The sequence below is a fragment of the Cyclopterus lumpus genome, chromosome 12, assembly GCF_009769545.1.
Source record: "Cyclopterus lumpus isolate fCycLum1 chromosome 12, fCycLum1.pri, whole genome shotgun sequence".
Taxonomy (NCBI): domain Eukaryota; kingdom Metazoa; phylum Chordata; class Actinopteri; order Perciformes; family Cyclopteridae; genus Cyclopterus; species Cyclopterus lumpus.
In genome coordinates this window covers 3,933,947-3,952,423 of record NC_046977.1, presented here as the reverse complement: position 1 = coordinate 3,952,423, position 18,477 = coordinate 3,933,947, and the positions used below count along the sequence as shown (strand labels likewise).

The 18,477-nt window shown below is 42.6% G+C and overlaps 1 protein-coding gene across 3 annotated transcripts; it reads right to left on the bottom strand.

Annotated features, from left to right (window-relative positions):
* Positions 1–166: 166 nt before the first annotated feature.
* Positions 167–18,412, bottom strand: LOC117740923 (M-phase phosphoprotein 9). 3 transcript variants are annotated; one of them, XM_034547583.1, is made up of 24 exons: positions 18,291–18,412; positions 16,939–17,210; positions 16,397–16,544; positions 15,026–15,115; positions 14,439–14,944; positions 13,404–13,569; positions 13,226–13,298; positions 12,173–12,276; positions 11,959–12,075; positions 10,076–10,530; positions 9,137–9,286; positions 8,861–8,948; positions 8,196–8,411; positions 7,628–7,675; positions 7,409–7,473; positions 6,050–6,151; positions 5,421–5,627; positions 5,063–5,250; positions 3,882–4,157; positions 3,623–3,743; positions 2,856–2,947; positions 2,465–2,640; positions 1,602–1,670; positions 167–1,078 (listed from the first exon to the last, which is right to left on the bottom strand). In XM_034547583.1, exons 2-24 carry the CDS (start codon positions 17,172–17,174, stop codon positions 977–979), a joined length of 3,795 nt encoding a protein of 1,264 aa, XP_034403474.1. In that variant the 5' UTR covers positions 17,175–17,210; positions 18,291–18,412; the 3' UTR covers positions 167–976. The 3 variants fall into 3 exon arrangements, with proteins under 3 accessions (XP_034403474.1, XP_034403476.1, XP_034403475.1); XM_034547585.1 differs by having other exon boundaries at positions 5,087–5,250; XM_034547584.1 differs by having other exon boundaries at positions 13,226–13,295.
* Between the last annotated feature and the right edge of the window lie 65 nt (positions 18,413–18,477).

Below are 18,477 nucleotides of genomic sequence, written 5' to 3'. Positions count from 1 at the left end.
AAGACCATTTCCGGCTCGCGCTCCGACGCGTCATCGCGTCAGTTCGTGCCGCTTCGGTGAAGCTCGTGCACTTCCGTTGACTTTGAGGGCAACGCGTCACGGGCCTGTGATCCACCAGGAGAATAATAAACGAGTCAGTCATAATAATGATAAAAGATAGAAGAAAACTTATTAATATATATATTTAAAAAAAGCTTCATTTATTGTACAACAACAACAACAACAACATTATAGTTCCAGGGAAGTTCATATTTGTTATAAAAAAATCAAAATAAAGCATGGCAAAAAGGAAGCAGTGCAAGAAATTCCATGCACAAGCATCGCTAGAGGAGAAACAAACAACTGTGTGTGTGTGTGTGTGTGTTTACTGAAAATGTGCTGGTTTGAAAACACAAAGAAAAGAAAGTGACAGGTAGTAGTGAAAAGTAAACAAAGAAAAAAGGCGATTTAGTCAAGTACACAAAATATGTTCTTCAAGTCTGATACATTTTGGTCCAAAAACAAATTTAAAAAAAAAGTAAAATACATAGAGAAACATAAAATAAATATTTGATGTAAAAATGTCCAAAAACACGTGAATAAAAATGGCAGTGATGTTTCCAAAGTGGATGAATGTCTCTGCTGGAAAACCTTTTTTGATCAAATTTAAAAAAAAAAAAATCTACACCTGAATATGGCAAGTAAAACATATCATATAAATATTTTCTCTGACTTAAAAAAAGTAAACAACTTTTCTTTTCTTTTTTACAAATCTGTGCATTACAAAAAAATATATGCTCCAAAAAAATTGCAATATCTTTTTAGACGTATAAGAAAATATCCCAGAGCAATACGTATAAAAAAAGATGTCGCGGTGGAGTTACTGTACATATGGACTCATGGCACACGGAGACAATCGGTGGATCAGTGTATAATAAAAAACCAAGACACTAAGTTGTAGCTTCATCTACGCTGTGATGTCACAAGACAGACGTTGCTATGTGTTGGCAGAAGAGCGAAGGACGTGGAATCTCTTCAGGGTCATGCGGATGGATCCCAGCTCACGATTCAGCCTCTCCAGACGGTTCTCCAAGGCCACCTGAGGAGGAGCGAAGGGCAGGAAGTGAACCGGCAGCTAATTCCATCAATGCATTCATTAAGGGGAAAAACAACAACAAAAAACACTTTCTGTAAACACATACATGAACACTCAACATTTACCATCGTTCAACATGCTTTTTTGTGTGTGTGTGTGTGTGCGCGCGCGTCGTAGCCATGGTAACTCGTGCCAACGTCACGTGACCAAATGCCGATTTGTGAGTCGTGAACTAAATTAAAAAAAATTGTTGCGACAAAGAAAAAAGAAAAAAATGAAATGTCAAACTTGATACTCGTTTAATGTATAAAAGAAAGGAAAACAAGTGAAAGGCTCATAATTAGCCAGAATTATTATTTTTTCTTTCTAATCAAGACTAAAATAAACTAATTTAGTACATTTGCAATGATATAAAACAAAGAAAAGTATCAATTTAAAAAGCTGGAACAACAATAACTTCAAAAGCTTTTAAGCTACTACAAACACGAGACAACGATATGAAGATAATCGATATCTGGAGTCTTACCTCATCTAACCTGGTCTGCAGAGTCACTCTCCCACCTGCTCCGGGCATCCGGCTCAGAGCTGCCTCAATCTGCACACACACACACACACACACACACACACACACACACACACACACTTTAGGAATGAACTTCCTAAAAATAGAAGTCACTTAGCGGTGGAATAAAAACAATGAAGTCTTTGTTACATAAGCGGGGCGGGGCGGAGATTATTCGACTGGAGTTCTGAATTGATACGAAAGCTTCAGTCAGCAGAAACATAATTAGATTTTAATGCCACTCTTCCATCACATACTCTGATCTTAATTATTACATATTTTAATGAGTTTACCTGCTTTATTGTAAACATGTCGTGAATTATTGTGAAGAAGAATTACGCTGCGAGTAGCTATTAAATCAGGACTTTTTTTTTATTATTATAATTAATTGTGAATTGTTTAAACGTAAATGTACCCTTCTTCTACACAAACAAGGTTATTTTAAAAAGGGAAACATGTCTCATCTTATCTACGTATCAGCTTTTAAATACATTATTTATAAAGATATTATATCTGCATGTTGTCGTTTAAGAACAAATACGATGCCTTTAGAGGACATTTTAATACTTTTAATGCTCACCGAGTTGCAGCCAGCTGGGTTTTATTTAGAATTGAATGCGTTAATTAGATTAGTGGTGGAAAGCTAATCTTAATTTGTAAATCAAAACTATTTTTAATGGAATCAAAAACGAATGTGATAAAGGTCGTCGTCTGTAAAGTTCTGAGTCCTTTTTCCAGCAGATTTGCTGAGTCAATAAAAAAAAATGTCCCGGCTGACGGGTGGAAACGTCGCAGAGTGTGATTTAAAAATATAAATAAATAAATACCTGCAGTTTCTCCTGCGTCAGCTCGTCAAACAGCCTCTCGGCCTCAGCCGGCGAGTGGAGCCCGGAGTCCTGGAGGAGCGGAGCCGAGTCGGCGCAGGAGTCCTGCGGGTCGGATCCGCCACGGACTCCTTGATCCTCCCAGCCCAGCTGGGAGTTTCCCTCCGGGGGGTTCACGCCTGAAGGGAGAGGAAGGCAGAGAGTCTGATGTAAGAGCGGCCATTAACATACATGACGAGGGCAGGAACAGTTCAATATAAAAGCCCTCCAGTACAACCTCAATAATACTCATAGGAAGTGGAAATACAAAAAACAAACATGTACAAATAAATCTGGTCAAACCACAAGATCAGATCTGTTACTTTAAATATCTATTATAGCTGGAGTTTATTACCGTCTTCTCCGTCTGCTGACGTAAACTGGAGCCTCTTCCTGGCACCGCTGCTGTGCAACGAATGGCGTCTCCGGTCCACTTGTCCGTCGCTCCTGTAGACGACACACAGTGTGATTCTGTTATTAGTGTAGACAGAAGTCTGCTGGTCTCTGGTACCCATTGTTCTACCTTAAGATGAGCCATTAAAGAATAGGCGATACTCTTTTTCTCATTGCAAGTAGAAGAGCGTCACTTTCTGTTGTTGTTTCTGGCGTTTTCTTTATACGTCTGTTATTTCAGTCTCTTTTTTGAAAGCCTCAAACAAGAGCTGTTGACTTTTGGAAAATGTGGGACGACTTAACAAATTGTTATGTTGAGTTTGAATAAAGTGTGTTTTTATGACGGTTGTAGCTTTGAGAAGAGCAGTTTTGAACATAGACTAATCTTATTAAATATATATATATATATATTTTTTTTTTTACTAATCATATACATTTAATATGATTAGTAAAAAATATATATAATATATATATATATATATAATTTTACAAAATATATATATATTTATTTTATAAATTATATATATATATTTTTAAAATTATTTATATATATATATATATATATATATATATAAAATATCTTAAAAATAAAAAGTAAATATATATATATATATATATATATATATATATATATATATATATATATATATATATATATATATATATATATATATAGCTGATTTTAAACTTTCCCACTAAAACACTGTTCATAAGGTGTGTGTCGCTCACCTCTTGTGCAGGTGTTCCTCTCTTGGCATCAGGTGCCCGAAAGCCGTGGAGTAGTTCTCTGTGGGGCAGCGTTTGGGGCTGGACCGAGCAGACATGGGCATGAGTAAAGTTCCTCTCTTTGCTGGATGGAAGAAAATACAACAACACAACATTAATTAGAAACGACACTCTACTACAAAAGTAGTATGAAGTATATTTATGCTTGTAAACAACTAAAAAAACAAATGTTTCGGGGAGACATTTCACTGAGAGGACGTACTGGGCGTCGTGGAGGGTTTGCTCCGATGTTCTGGAGGAGGCAGTGACGAGGACCTGTGGCCCTCCGGAGACAGACTCCTCGGAGCCCTCAGCAGAGCAGCAGCTCTTTTCGCTGCGCCTCCTGCACCTCCTCCTGCACCTCCTCCTCCTCCTCCTCTGGCCGCCACTCCTCCAGGTTTGACCGCCTCCCGGTCCGCCTGAAGCCCGCCTCGCTCTTGAATCACCTCTTTGCGTCTCCGCTCCACGAACCCGACGGCGGTCCTCTGATTGCCGACCCCTAAGGAGAGAGAGAGAGAGAGAGAGAGAGAGAGAGAGAGAGAGAGAGACACAGACGTGATGAGGTCCAATTAAAAAAAAAGAACCTTCAGCGAGAAATCACACGTAGGAGTTAGTAATCGGGGCGTTTGATTACAATCAGTCGATTAATCAATCAGCAGAAAACGTATTCTAAGAAAAAGACATTTAGAGGAGTCAGTAGAAAAACTAAATGATAATAAATAAATAAGTTATCAAAACAGTAAAGCTATAATAAATAAGTACACCGTAAAATTTAAATAAGATATAGTCGGACTGCTTTGGAAAGTGTGATGAGTATTATTATATTTTATCCCAATACAACAAAACTGTATTTCTTTGTTTTGGACTATTAGTTAGACAAAACAATACATTTTAAAAAGGCATCACAGCCGTATACAAATATTCTGACATCTAAATATTCAAGAAAGTAATCGGAGGATTCATTGATTCATTAGTTGAAGGCGAGTATCATGCTAAAAACAGACATATCTGATACTTTTGGATATCAACATACTGTATAAGTAAAGGCTTGTTCAGATGTAGATGAAAGATACTTTATAATAATAATAATAGATAGTCTTTTTGGTGACCGTTTCCTCATTTATATGATGAAACATGAGGCGTTGATCGACCGCTCTGAGCTCCTGGAATAGCGTCGTGATTGTCGCTTCACATCACGGTCACATACTTTTAAAAACTGATTGCAGCCATTGTTCCGTTCCTTTGACCGCTAAGACCCAATCAGGAGGCGAAGGCGTCTCGGTTTCTGCCCGTTCAGAGTGAAACACAAACGCATAGCCTCCGTTTCAGGAGTTCTAATACGGCGGAGTCGGCGTAAACATAGCGCCGTGTTCAGTGTGGATGTAGCCCGAGTGTGAGTCATACTGTGGGTGGTGGAGCTGTTCTTACAGGGGGCCCGGCTCTCCGTGGCTCTGGTCTCCTCCAGCTGTATCAGGGCCCTCATCATGGGCGTCAGGGAGCAGGATCCCTCCCTGCGAGCGGCCTCCCGCTGGCTCTGCTCCTGCTGTCGCTGCTGAGGCGCCGCTTGTTCACACTCCGGGGGAGACGCACACCTGCGGAGCAGGATGTCCGTTAAAACCTCATGAAAATCATGAACACAGCATACACACACAGTACAAAGCCATCTTCACGTACACTAACTTAAGAGTTAACTTCCTCGTATGTGCAGCCACGCTTGGCCAAATACAGATTCTTAAAAACCTCCACAACAAGAGGAACGTACCTCCAGGAGTCCACCGAGCTTCCAGTTACTGACGATTGATCATTCATTGAATACTTTGACTTCCGGTGGACACTCGATTGGTTAGTTTGAAGGAACGGGGACTTCCTGCCTCCGTTCAGCTGGTCGGAGGGCGACTTCCTGCGGGTGACGTCCGGCTCCGCTGTGCATTTGCTGGGTGACATCAGCAGGTCAGGGTGGTGGAGGAGACTGGGGACGTATTAAAAAAGGGAAATTTAAAACTTAAGACATCTGTGTCTGCGGACTGAAAAAGTTTTTGCCCTCGGAGGCTGAAATAATAACAATAAACACATATCCAATTTTCTCTGTGAAAACAGAATTAGTTAAAAGCAACAACAATAAAAACAAAGCAAATATAATAGGTTATGTAATGTGTCATGGAGGCCAAGTGTTTGTGAATACATGCGTGTACCTGCTCGCAGCTATATTTAATCTATTGTTGATAATAAAATATTTTAAAAAATGTCTGTAGAAATGACTCAGGAAAGGTTTACAAGCTGTTTAACGTGAGCGGCTGAGCGGCCGTCGAGCCTTCAAGGGGACATTAGTGGTGCACTTCTCTTTTGTTTTGGTGGCTCAACGAGCTGAGATGCAGGAGCAGCTTCACTCACCCGGCCCCGGACGGTTGTGTGTTATTGTGGGAAGAATAACGAGCCCTGGCCTGGTTCTCGTGCTCCAGCTGCTTCACCTGAGACTCCAGTTTGGAGATTACTCTGGAGAGGAGGGGAGAGGAGAGGAGAGGGGGGGGGGGGCACATAATGCACAAGACTTGAAGATGCAAGACTTCTAATTCAACATAGTTTAAAATCCACAGATAGACGGAGATACAATAATAGAAACATCTCTCTGTGTTCTCATTGGGAACAATTGGACACAGAAGTAATATAAACCCACAGCTTCCTCAACACTTCCTCTGCTTTATTATAAATGATCATGATCCGGCTCCACTTTCTTGTCTCCTGTTTTAGTTCGGCACCAATCTTTAAACCGCTTCCTGCACTCCAGCGTGTGACTCCATGAGACCCTGAAGCAGCAAATATTCCTGCATATCTTACTGAATTATTCATTTTTATGCTCTCACGTCGACTCTCGTGTTCTGGCTTCTCGACCAATAGGATGCCGTTTTTTTTAATTTTTTTTTTAGAGATGGCAAAAGGTACAAAATTCGTATTAAAATGCTGTCCGATTGCTTTTCCATGTGTTCTTAGGATTTACTTACATTTGTTCTAGTTTGCCTGAACGTTGTAGTAACTTCTCTCCTCTTTTAATAAAAAAAGGACCACTTCCAGGCCTCTGCCTCCAGGAGATAAAGCCCTCCTACGACACTCGTATTGATGTCGTGTGAGCCTCCGGTCCGTTATCTGTCCGTGACCTCGCGGCATCGACTCAACGTACTTCATCAATGCAGAGTTTCGCGCCGCCGCCTCAATCGGTGGCAATTTGCAGGCAGAGCCCCGAAACCGCGACGGACGGTTGCGGCGCAGTGTCAGACAATTAATGCGTTTATCTATTCTCTTCTTCTTTTTTTTCTGACAGCGCAGAGACGATAATTAGGGCCCTATTGATTGATGCTCTCCATCTCCCCCGTCGTCATTCAGCCTCCACTGCAGCTCTTTTACAGAAATCGCTGCAGCCGGTCAGCGAGGACGTGACGGGCCTGAAGCCGTGAAGCCACGTCTCTGCTGTGAGATCGCTACGCAACGTTGTCGTGTGTTCGATATCATCTAAAACCATCACAACTGGACGAGACGTGTGGAAGCGATGTTTAAATGAAAAGTTTGTCATTCTGGAAATACACTTATTCTCTTTCTTGCTGAGAAAAAGAAAAGTCTACAGGTCTACAAAAAAAAAAATGCATTTCTAGGAAATCCATATTTCCTAGAATAACACAAACTGGAAATGAGATTTTGGTTGTTTGAGCATGAAATAATAATAATTATAATCATCTGTTACACTCAATGCACTCTCACCTCTTCAGTTCTGATATCTGATCGGTGGCATTGAAGAGCTTGTTCTCTGTCGACAGCTGGTTGCTCTGTGGATACAAAAAGGATGAATGAAGACACACGTTTGTAACTGCTAATAAATGATCCAACACGTTTGAAATGATGATATATATATATATATATATCTATATATATATATATGTGTGTGTGTGTGTGTGTGTGTATCAGTTAGAGATCCATTACCTTCAGTCCCTCGTGCTCCTTTACCAGAGAGTCATATTGTCCGAGCAGCTGAGTAAACAAAACAACAGAGAGCTCCATTATAAAGAACCTCGGTGTTGATGACAGAGGGTTATGGTCAGAGGATCCCAATAGGACCCGACACACATCGCTCTTATGTATCTGAAAAGGGATTTTTTTTCCTTCTCATTTCCCCTCACAGAACACAGGAGTTGCTCGTCTCCTCCATCGGTTAGTCAGTGTGTGTTGTTGTGCAACTTTGATGTTTTAAAAAGCTCAGATACACCAACTGCGTGTAAAAATGACTGTTTTTTTGTCAATGGACTCTTGTGGAAGAGATCATAGACAAAAGGCTTCAGTTCCCGGTCAGATAATGAGGAGAAATTATTATAAATATGGAGTTCAGGTAAACTGATATCCATTCTTCTAAAATACGCTCCCGTGGTGGTTTACTACTTCTACCGTCGGTAAGAAACCAAAACTACCAGCACAGCTCATCATTCGATATTAAAAAATGATGATACAAGCACGGTTCAACTTCAGAGGTTATAGTTCATCATCTCAGACTCGCCTCCTGCAGCATCTTGTACTCTCCGTCCCTCCTCGCCTCCCTCTCGTCTGCCTCCCTGCAGGTTTTCTGCAGCGCCTCCTCCAGCTGCCGAGCGCGGGTCTTCAAACTCGCTGCCAGGGCGTCCTTCTCTTTGCCCGAGCGCTTGCTCTCTTCCAGTCGCTGCTGCGAGGACTTCACGGCAGCGCCGGCCACGGCGTACCGATCCGGCCACTCGACCTGGCGAGGGACGGGCGCATCGGAATTAGGGAATGGATATCGATCGAATGCATAAGAGGGATGTATTGAAGGTGATTGGTTTCTACGAGATGAATTACGGGGCGTTTACAGATATCAGAGAGCTTTTCATTTTAAGAACAAACACATATATACAAATTTAGGAAAAGTTTTTATCATATGAGGGTCATTGTAGGTAAAAAAACAAAACGTGGGGAGCACGGTAATATGCAGAGAATTCCAGTAGTACATTTACGAGAAACAAAACTTTGATATTCTCTGAGATTAAAGTTGTAACGTTGTGATTTTATTCTTATAAAAAAAAAATCAGGACGTAGTTTTCTTCTGAATAAGTCCAATTCACTGCGATATCTCTTTGACATGCACACAAAACGTAATAAAAGAAACCACTTGTGACAAATAATGTAAAAAAGTAATCTGAGGAATGATACCAGCTCTTTCTCCAACGAGCTGTTCGTGGCCTCCAGTTCTTGAACGCGCCCCGTGGCCCCGGACAGAGCTTTCTCCAGCTGCTTGCACCTGTGAATGAACCGAAATCACAATAATAATATTAAAAACGGAGCATAACTGAAGTGTAATGTCATGGTGGAGGGTCTCTAAACTTTGAATGTGTATCAATTATATTCTTAAGTACGAGTTCATATCTAAATTTGTTTAGAGAAGGAAGAGCAACGTCTTTATTTAGAAAGGAAGAACTGAAGGGAGACCTCTCCGTGAGGACCCGGTTGCTCTTCTCCAGATCCCGGGGCAGATCTCTGAGGTTCAGTTTGTCTCGCAGGCTTTGAATCTCAGACTCGTAATACGCCTTCAGGTCAGCCACGTGGCGAGAGTGCTTCTCCCTCAGGTTCTGCCTCAGTCTGGAGGAGGAAACGCACAAAGAGAGGAAGAAGAATGAAACTGTGGGACTCAACAACGTAAAGAGAATAAGAGGTGAACTGAAGCGTTGCATCTTATCAGGATCCGGCTTCTACCTGTCCATCAGACAGGGTCTCGGGGTCTGATCAGGTCTTCCTCAGTCCAGATTGCTCAACAAGCAGTCAAAGAATATTCTTTAAAGGTCTTAAAACTAAGAGTTTTGTTTGTTTTGCTCTGTGACCTTGAATTTCACTGCAATAGAAAAGTTCTGCACCTCTATGGAAACAGAACAATCAGAGCTAGAAGTATTATATAAATATGTTGTGCAGAATAATCAAGTTATAATGACATAAACCATTTATTTGATAATTTCTTTAAATAGAAAATAGAAAAACAATGGACTCTATATATTGAACATGTGTTACCAATGTTAGAAAATTACTGTGATGATCTACGAGCTATGTAGGAATGTTATGTGTTTTAGGTTTCTTGGGATGATATTTTAAATGAAGACGTGTAGAATAAGATTTTTCATTGAAGTATCCAAATGTTAAGCTTTGTTTTGGCTGCTTTTTCTAGATTAAAAGAGACAAATCATCGTTATTTTACAGCTTCTGTCTGATCGAATATGTAGTTTTGGCGATTGTTTAAAAAAAGAAACATGCTCTGGGTTTTGGGGTTCGGAGGTTTAATTATAATCTTATCTGATTCAATTTACTTAAAATCTCGTAATTCTTTTTAGAAAAGTGCCGAATAAATAATAATAATAATAACCTGTGTGTGTTACTCACAGCGACAGGGTGACAGGATCCTCCAGTGACGACGCTCTCTGCATGTGTGGACTGGCCGACGGCCGCAGGGACGCACCAGAGGCCGAACGAGGCTTCAGGGTGCTGGTGTGGGTGCCCTCTTCCTCGCTGGCTGAGGGGCCGCTGGCTCCGCGTTGCTGACTGGATGTGTGGGAGTGAGAGTGGGTCGCACCCTGGAGGGTAAACGGGGGGGCCTGGGTCGCGTTTCCCCACAAGCTCTGCCCGGCGGCCGAAGCGCTGGAGGTGTTAGAGATGCAGTCCGTGTCTCCGGGGTTGGGACCGCACTCCACCGTGCTGTCGGGGGTCCCGGGGGTCCCCACCCGGGGGTAGTGGTGGGGTTGAGCGGCGTACGACGGGCTGCTGAAGTGAGAGGGCGACGTGAAGCCGGAGGTTCGATCCGACTGCCGCTGGTTGGCTGCCGGGTCCCAGGCCGACACCTAACAACGCAACGACACGGGTCAGAGGCGAACTATCGAGACCCAATTCAGGCAGAGCACATTTAAATGAACGTTTATCACCATTTTTACATCACCTTGTATTATCTTGAACAGGTAAACAAGCAATTTAGAAGAGATAAACATTGTCCGTATAGGTCTCTGGTAGCCCCTCCCTAAAGCATCCCCTGCTTTATGGTCTGTTTGACTCTAAATGACCATAATGTACTAAATGAACATCACGCTGTATTGAAGAAGACTTGAAACTAGAGATTGAGACCAAAAACTAATGTTTACAATGTTTACTGAGGGAATACATCAAGAGAAGTAGAGTCATTTATATAGACTTCTATACAACCAGAGGAGTCGCCCCCCGGTGGTCAGTAGAGAGAATGCAGCTTTAACACATGAAGCATAGACTTCTATACAAGCAGAGGAGTCGCCCCTTGGTGGTCAGTGGAGAGAATGCAGCTTTAACACATGAAGCATAGACTTCTATACAACCAGAGGAGTCGCCCCCTGGTGGTCAGGAGGGAGAATGCAGCTTTAACACATGAAGCATAGACTTCTATACAACCAGAGGAGTCGCCCCCTGGTGGTCAGGAGGGAGAATGCAGCTTTAACACATGAAGCATAGACTTCTATACAAGCAGAGGAGTCGCCCCCTGGTGGTCAGGAGAGAGAATGCAGCTTTAACACATGAAGCATAGACTTCTATACAACCAGAGGAGTCGCCCCCTGGTGGTCAGGAGGGAGAATGCAGCTTTAACACATGAAGCATAGACTTCTATACAAGCAGAGGAGTCGCCCCCTGGTGGTCAGGAGAGAGAATGCAGCTTTAACACATGAAGCATAGACTTCTATACAAGCAGAGGAGTCGCCCCCTGGTGGTCAGGAGGGAGAATGCAGCTTTAACACATGAAGCATAGACTTCTATACAAGCAGAGGAGTCGCCCCCTGGTGGTCAGGAGAGAGAATGCAGCTTTAACACATGAAGCATAGACTTCTATACAACCAGAGGAGTCGCCCCCTGGTGGTCAGGAGGGAGAATGCAGCTTTAACACATGAAGCATAGACTTCTATACAACCAGAGGAGTCGCCCCCTGGTGGTCAGGAGGGAGAATGCAGCTTTAACACATGAAGCATAGACTTCTATACAAGCAGAGGAGTCGCCCCCTGGTGGTCAGGAGAGAGAATGCAGCTTTAACACATGAAGCATAGACTTCTATACAACCAGAGGAGTCGCCCCCTGGTGGTCAGGAGGGAGAATGCAGCTTTAACACATGAAGCATAGACTTCTATACAAGCAGAGGAGTCGCCCCCTGGTGGTCAGGAGAGAGAATGCAGCTTTAACACATGAAGCATAGACTTCTATACAACCAGAGGAGTGGCCCCAGAATAAACTGATCACTAATGAAAGGTGCAACGTACCTGTGGAGACGAGGGACTGGAGGTAGCGGAGCCGTCCCAGTCGGAGCGTTTACAGTCCGTCCTTTGCTTGTTCTGATAGATCTCTCTGAGAGACAGACGAGGCTCCTGAGACGGAGTCTACAAGAGACGGGTGTGCGTTTGTTTTAAAACTTATTACACATCCCTCAAATCAGACCCGTCGCGGTTGCCACGGTGATCTACAGTTGTTACTCACAAGACTCAAGGATGCCTCTTGCAGGAGGTGGTAAGCGCCGCTGTCGAAGCTGTCCGGTAGCGGGTGGTACAGTTCACTCTCGGTCAGACGCCAATAGGTGAGGCCTGCGGCGGGGAGGAGGAAGTCATTTTATCTACTTGGAAAGTATACAACACAATCCACTCTTTATCTGGGTCATGGTGTGTTAAAAAACAATACTAGAAATGTATTAAATCCAATACCAGCTACGTTTGATTTTGGAAATATTTAAAATGGAAAAATAGGGGACAAATTTGGGATTAACTCAGATTTTGTATGATTCCTATAGCGTGTCATGTCTTACTGGCAATAGTAGAAATGCAAGCTGCCCAGTTTCTAATGTACACAGTTATATTTTGTATTTGAGTGAGGGATGGGCAATACGTTAGAAGGTTGGACGTGGAGGTGAAGATGGAGGGATGAGGGTTTCCCTGAAGACAAATAATGACGGTTTTAAGGGTCTCTTTCTGTACAGGAGCAAATAAAAATGTGGAAAGGGGTTTGTGTACTCTGCCATACCGCCTATTCAAAATACACATAACAATACTAAATCAAATGAATTTAATTAATACTGTAATTGTTCACAGAGTCCGAAAAATAATTATATATATATATATATATATATATATATATATATATATATATATATATATATATATATATATATATACATATTTCAGTAGAAACTGATGTGTTATGGTGCTGAGCGTAAAACACAGACGTGATCTAATAAATTGTTGGGATTTGTTGAGTGTAAGAAAACTATAAAAACATTACCAGACGTATCCTTTAAATGCACAAAATAAAGCAGAGTGCATCAGATATAATGATAAATATGGAAATAAATAAAAAGAAAAAAGGGAAATTGATCGCGTGTCTCATGACGAAGCCCTCGCTGATACAACAGCGCCATCTCGCTGTCACGTGTGGTAGTTGCGACATCTGTCATAACGTATTGTTCATTCTGTATTGTTCTTCCTCTCACAGCCGGTCAAGCCGCTCTGTGTGTTTATGTCTGAGTCGGTGAATTGTTACCTGACGCCTCTGACATCAGGCTGTCACTCCTCCTCAGGGGGAACGAGCTGGACGGCAACCCGGCCGGTCGCTGCTGGAACACCCGACAGAGAAGAGTGGATTAGATTTACATCAAACAGGTGATAGATCAATCAGATACATCAAACACTCGATCTGATACCGCGTGGTGGGTGTGTACCTGGTCTTGGAGGTCCGAGCCGTCCGGGGGGGTTTGCTTGTGGGATTCTCTGAGGCCGAGCAGCGGCTCCTCGTACTCTGGGATTTGGGATGAAGCTTGACCCGCTTTGCTCTTCTTGGGCCGGAGCTTCTGCCTCTGAGCCCAGGAGGTCACAAAGTGTCTGGTGCTGCCAACAGAACGGGTCGGGAGGTCGTTAATGAAGTTTGAATATGCGGCTAAATCACCTGAATCTTCAGGAACCGCTCTCCATTGACGAATGTAAAAGTGATTTCTTAACGGCTTATAATTCTGTTTATCTTAAATTGTTGCGTTTGTTTGTGCGTCTTATTTGTGGACACTGTTGAAAAATATTTATTTTTTCATATCTTGTTAAATAGAAACATTTAAAATAATTAAAAGCAGAAATATAATTTCTCAGACAAAGCGTTCTTCTAAACAATGTCACTCACCAAATAAAATCTTTTTAAGATGTTTTTAATACCATACAGAATGTGGTCATACCTGCCAGAGTATAATAGATAACAATGAAAACCAGTCTAGTTATCCAACAAACCCATGAATTTATTGACACAGTGGAGCGTTTAGCAGCTAAAGAGACGGGTGGAGTTGTTGGAGAACAAACACACGATCTAAAAGACAGAATATTGGACTTAGACTCTAAATTATTGTTAATGTTCCTTTGAATATGCTAGTGTATTATTTAGTACAGAGAAAGGTGATGATACTTGTTTTGGCTGCCCCTAAAGTGGCCCAAAAAGAAACAAATATTGCAGGTTTAATAACTCATCAAACAGAAGCTTTAGCCGGATATGCAGCAGAGAATATATGGATGGATTAACCAATTAAAAATGTACTAATTTAAATCATTATTTACAGGTCTGGAACAACAGGACTGGAAACTGACATTCTCTGCTCAACTTAAATGTTTTAAAAACACTTTTAAATGCCTTTGAAGGCCCTTTTGCTGGGAAACTGAAATCAATCATTTTTAAAAACAAGAACTGCATAAGGAGTTAGTTTGTGTGTCAGTCTTACCCAAAGGTTCTCTGCTGGTAGTCTGGCGGGTTCGTTTCATCCACTCCAATATTCCTCACATGCAAAATATCCTGTTGACCCCGAATCACATTTGTCTGCGTGTCTTCCTGGAGGTGAGGGGACCAATGATGCTTCTCCCTCCCTTGAAAACCGTCCTCATCCTCCCCCGGAGACCCAGCGGGTTCCAGACCCGTTTCCCACGCGGACAGAGTCCCGTACCCACTGCTGAGCACCGTGGTGGCCCTCTCCTCCCCCTGGTCTCTGGTCTCGGGTCTCTGGGGCGGAGGATAAGGGGAGCTGAAAGGGATGAGGGCCGGGGCTGCCAGGCTCTCATTGTCACTAGCCACTGGGACCCAGCAGTGACTGGAGATGAGGGGGAAGATATAGTCCTTTGTGTTTGGGGTGGTTTTGGTCACCACAGTTGGAGAGAAGTCTGCTTGTGGCTGGACGCTGCTGGCCTGGCGGTTCTGGAGCTGAACCAGCGCTTTAATTTCATCCTGAATCAACTGTAAAAACACAACATTGTTTCACTGGTTAAACAGTTGTATTTTCTCTTCATGATAAGACAGAACTGAATGTAGTCCCACCTGTATTTGGCACTGGTATTGTTCTTGCTGAGCGAGAATCTGCTCTTGGTATTGCTTCTCAACGAGCTGAAACAGATGCAACCATCGACCCTGCGCAGAAAAAAAAAAGCATATCGTGCTGTAATTACTCTCAACGAGAGGTTAACCTACAGTGAAGCAGCTGGCACGGAGCCATGGTACATTTTAAAATCAGTCAACGTACACCGACATTCCTTATGTTGTCTTTTCATCTTCATACCCCAGAGGGCAAACTGGAAACACAACATCTGATGATCCTAATTTGAAATAATGCGCCACCATAGAGCTGATGAGCCGGCACATTTACACACAAGAAACCAGGTTACTCAGAGAAATATTTTAGCTTTTAAAATGGACAATAATTGCATTTTTCAACAAGGGAGAAGGGGGAGATGCAATCTTAAGATTTTCTTTTGAAAACCGCCTATATCACCTTGATAAAACAAAAGATTATTCCAAGCAGAGTATCGTGTCTTGAGGGGATATTTTACTGTCTACATGTGAAGTTCTCCTCCTGCCTATCGCCACGTGGGTCCACGCGGACCATCGGCCCAACATGTGTAAACACGCAGTGCAGCAGAAACAGAACCGTGTGCCTGGCCTACATCCTCCTAGTTATATATCTGTATATGGTAAAGAAATCAGCTTTCTCCAGGAGGGAGATCTAGTATCTAACCCTCTGTCCGATTACCGTAACCAAAATTTTTTCCTACTTTACCAAATCAGAAATATAACCTTCAGTTCTCCCAATTTACGTTTCGTTCCCACGAATCCTGCTTTTCATTCCCTCTCCAGCTGAGCAAGGGAGAGGAGGGGTGACTTGTGAATGCCGTTTAGACAATATGAACATAATTTACCTTTAATTAAGTGCATGTACACACTCTGAGTGGCTGTGACGCAAACACCAATAATTCTTTAGTAATTTTCCATACAATAATCTACCGAAGAGGTTTTCTTCATCAGATGGTTCTTTCGACCAGGTATGTAAAAAAAACAAAAAAGCCTCAAGCCTGATAAACTATGCAGTGAAGTGTCTTTTGTGTTGTAGCACATCACAGTTGTCTGTTCCCTGCACATCACATCATGTGTCTAAAAGGATCAGCTGCAGCGGGTTACTCTGTGTCTGTGTGTGTGTGTGTGTGTGTGTGTGTGTGTGTGTGTGTTACTGTCAGGTGTGATGCGCACAAAAAATAAAAGTGTCAGCTCAATTGTCAATTGAGGCTGCCAGCTGCAGAGCACAAGAACAACTGCCACAGCAGCTTTACCCCAACTTCACTTTCAACGTCATCAGCGAGCATTTTTTACACTCTCAGTTCCACAACAACTGTTCGGGCTCTGTGGTGTTTTTCGCACCTCGCAATCCTTCCAGATCTCAGGGTCGGTCTCTCCGCTGCTCTGGATCTCCTGCACCAAAGCTCTGAAGGTCTCAAGGGAGCTGGGGTTGATGAACGGGAGGATCTTCCCTTGGTCAAACGCTTCTTCTGTGTTCAGACACAGACTCCTGCAATGAAATCACATAACAATGATTCACATAGTGTACCAAAGGATTTTAATATACGCATGTACCGACAATATATATATATATATACACTCAACCTGGATTAAATATCAGATTAGGACATGGATACATAGGATTATAGATATCTTTTGTAAAAAAACAACAACAAAAACAATAGAAACTTAAGTAGCACAAAACTGATCCATCTAAACCTAACCCAAAAGTTTTAAAGTTAAATATATAACAATGGTCTTTCACAGGCAATAGATTCCTATTTTTAAAATTCTGTTTAACCCAATTTATATGTTGGAAGTTGGCGGTCACAGTTTCATATTGTATCTCTGCACCACATCCTTTATATTTTCTATAAACAGTTGCGTGTTTACAGTCACTGCACCTGATCTTGTTGCATGCTGGTGTGATGTCCACGGGCCTGCTCTCCACAGCGCCTCCTGCTGTTTGGGAGGTTGTGTGTCTGTCCTCCGAGACAGCCAGCCCCGAGGCTGATGTCCCCTCAGAGGACACCAAAGAGGTCTCACTCTCCTTACCCCCATCCCCGTCAGGACTGACATGGCAATGGCTCAAAGCCCCCGAGCTGGACACATCCTCAGAGATACTGTCATCTGTGGACATGTTTATGGGCCCATGCAGAGGGGGTCGGTCTGACAGCTAGAAACCAAGAGAAGGGAGAAAACAAAGAGTCAGTCAGTCATGTGATGAGGACCTATTGGCTAACGCTGCCAAACTACTGCGCGCACACACACACACACACACACACACACACACACACACACACACACACACACACACACACACACACACACACACACACACACACACACACACACACACACACACACACACACACACACACACACACACACACACACACACACACACACACACACACACACACACACACACACACACACACACACTTGTACTTCCTACACTCTCCATACACATACATGTTTACTTCTACTACACACACTGTATTACTGATGTATAGAGTAATCATATACTACTGTCTATACACCATATTCATCATACCTCCAGCTATTTATTATGCATCTAATATCTACAATAAGCATTACTTCTAAATTAAACTCTACACTTTATATGTTATTGTATACTATACCTGCACTGTCTTCATACTTTACATAAGTTAGCTTATTCATACACAGCGACAATACTGTGTAGATCAACCCTTACTGTTTATTCTATATCTATGTATTCTCTATTTTATTCTGTATAATATTATGTACATTTGCTCATCTGGTTAGATTATAAACTACATTGTGTTGTCTCAGACCCTTAACTCAATGTGCAATGGCAATAAAGTTGAATGCAAGCTAAACTAACTAGTCAAAAATAAGATTATTACACAGCTATTACAGCAGAGAATAAGCATTTCTAACAGCATATCTGCTGTCAACATTTAGTAGTTAACCAAACTAGGTTATTTAGCTACGGTGTCAGACAGACAGGCAGACAGACAGGCAGACAGAAAGACAGAAAGACAGGCAGACCGAAAGACAGGCAGACAGACCCGTTAAAGTTAGCTGTCAGTCAGGTTTGCTAACAAAACAGCTCCAACTGATAAGCAATTGTTAGCTAGCTAGCTAACTTAGCTAACTTGGTTCACCCCAGGTTGCGACGTCACAGCGCGCGCAAACATGGACGTAAACTATGTTTTTTTTTGTAGAAGAACGAGGCGGCCCCGGTTGGATAAAACGACCGTTAACGCACCCGTTGACTTGTATCTTCGTCTCCTCCATATTTCCGTGTGAGTAGACGGGGTCGGCTAGCCGGTTGCTGGTTGGCTGCTGCACTGCAGTTATCTCCGGCCGCGGTAACGTCCGCAGCCCCCGCTTGGTCCAAACAGTGATCAGACAAGCTGCGCCGTGATTGGTCAGCACTTTCAGGCTGTGTTTTC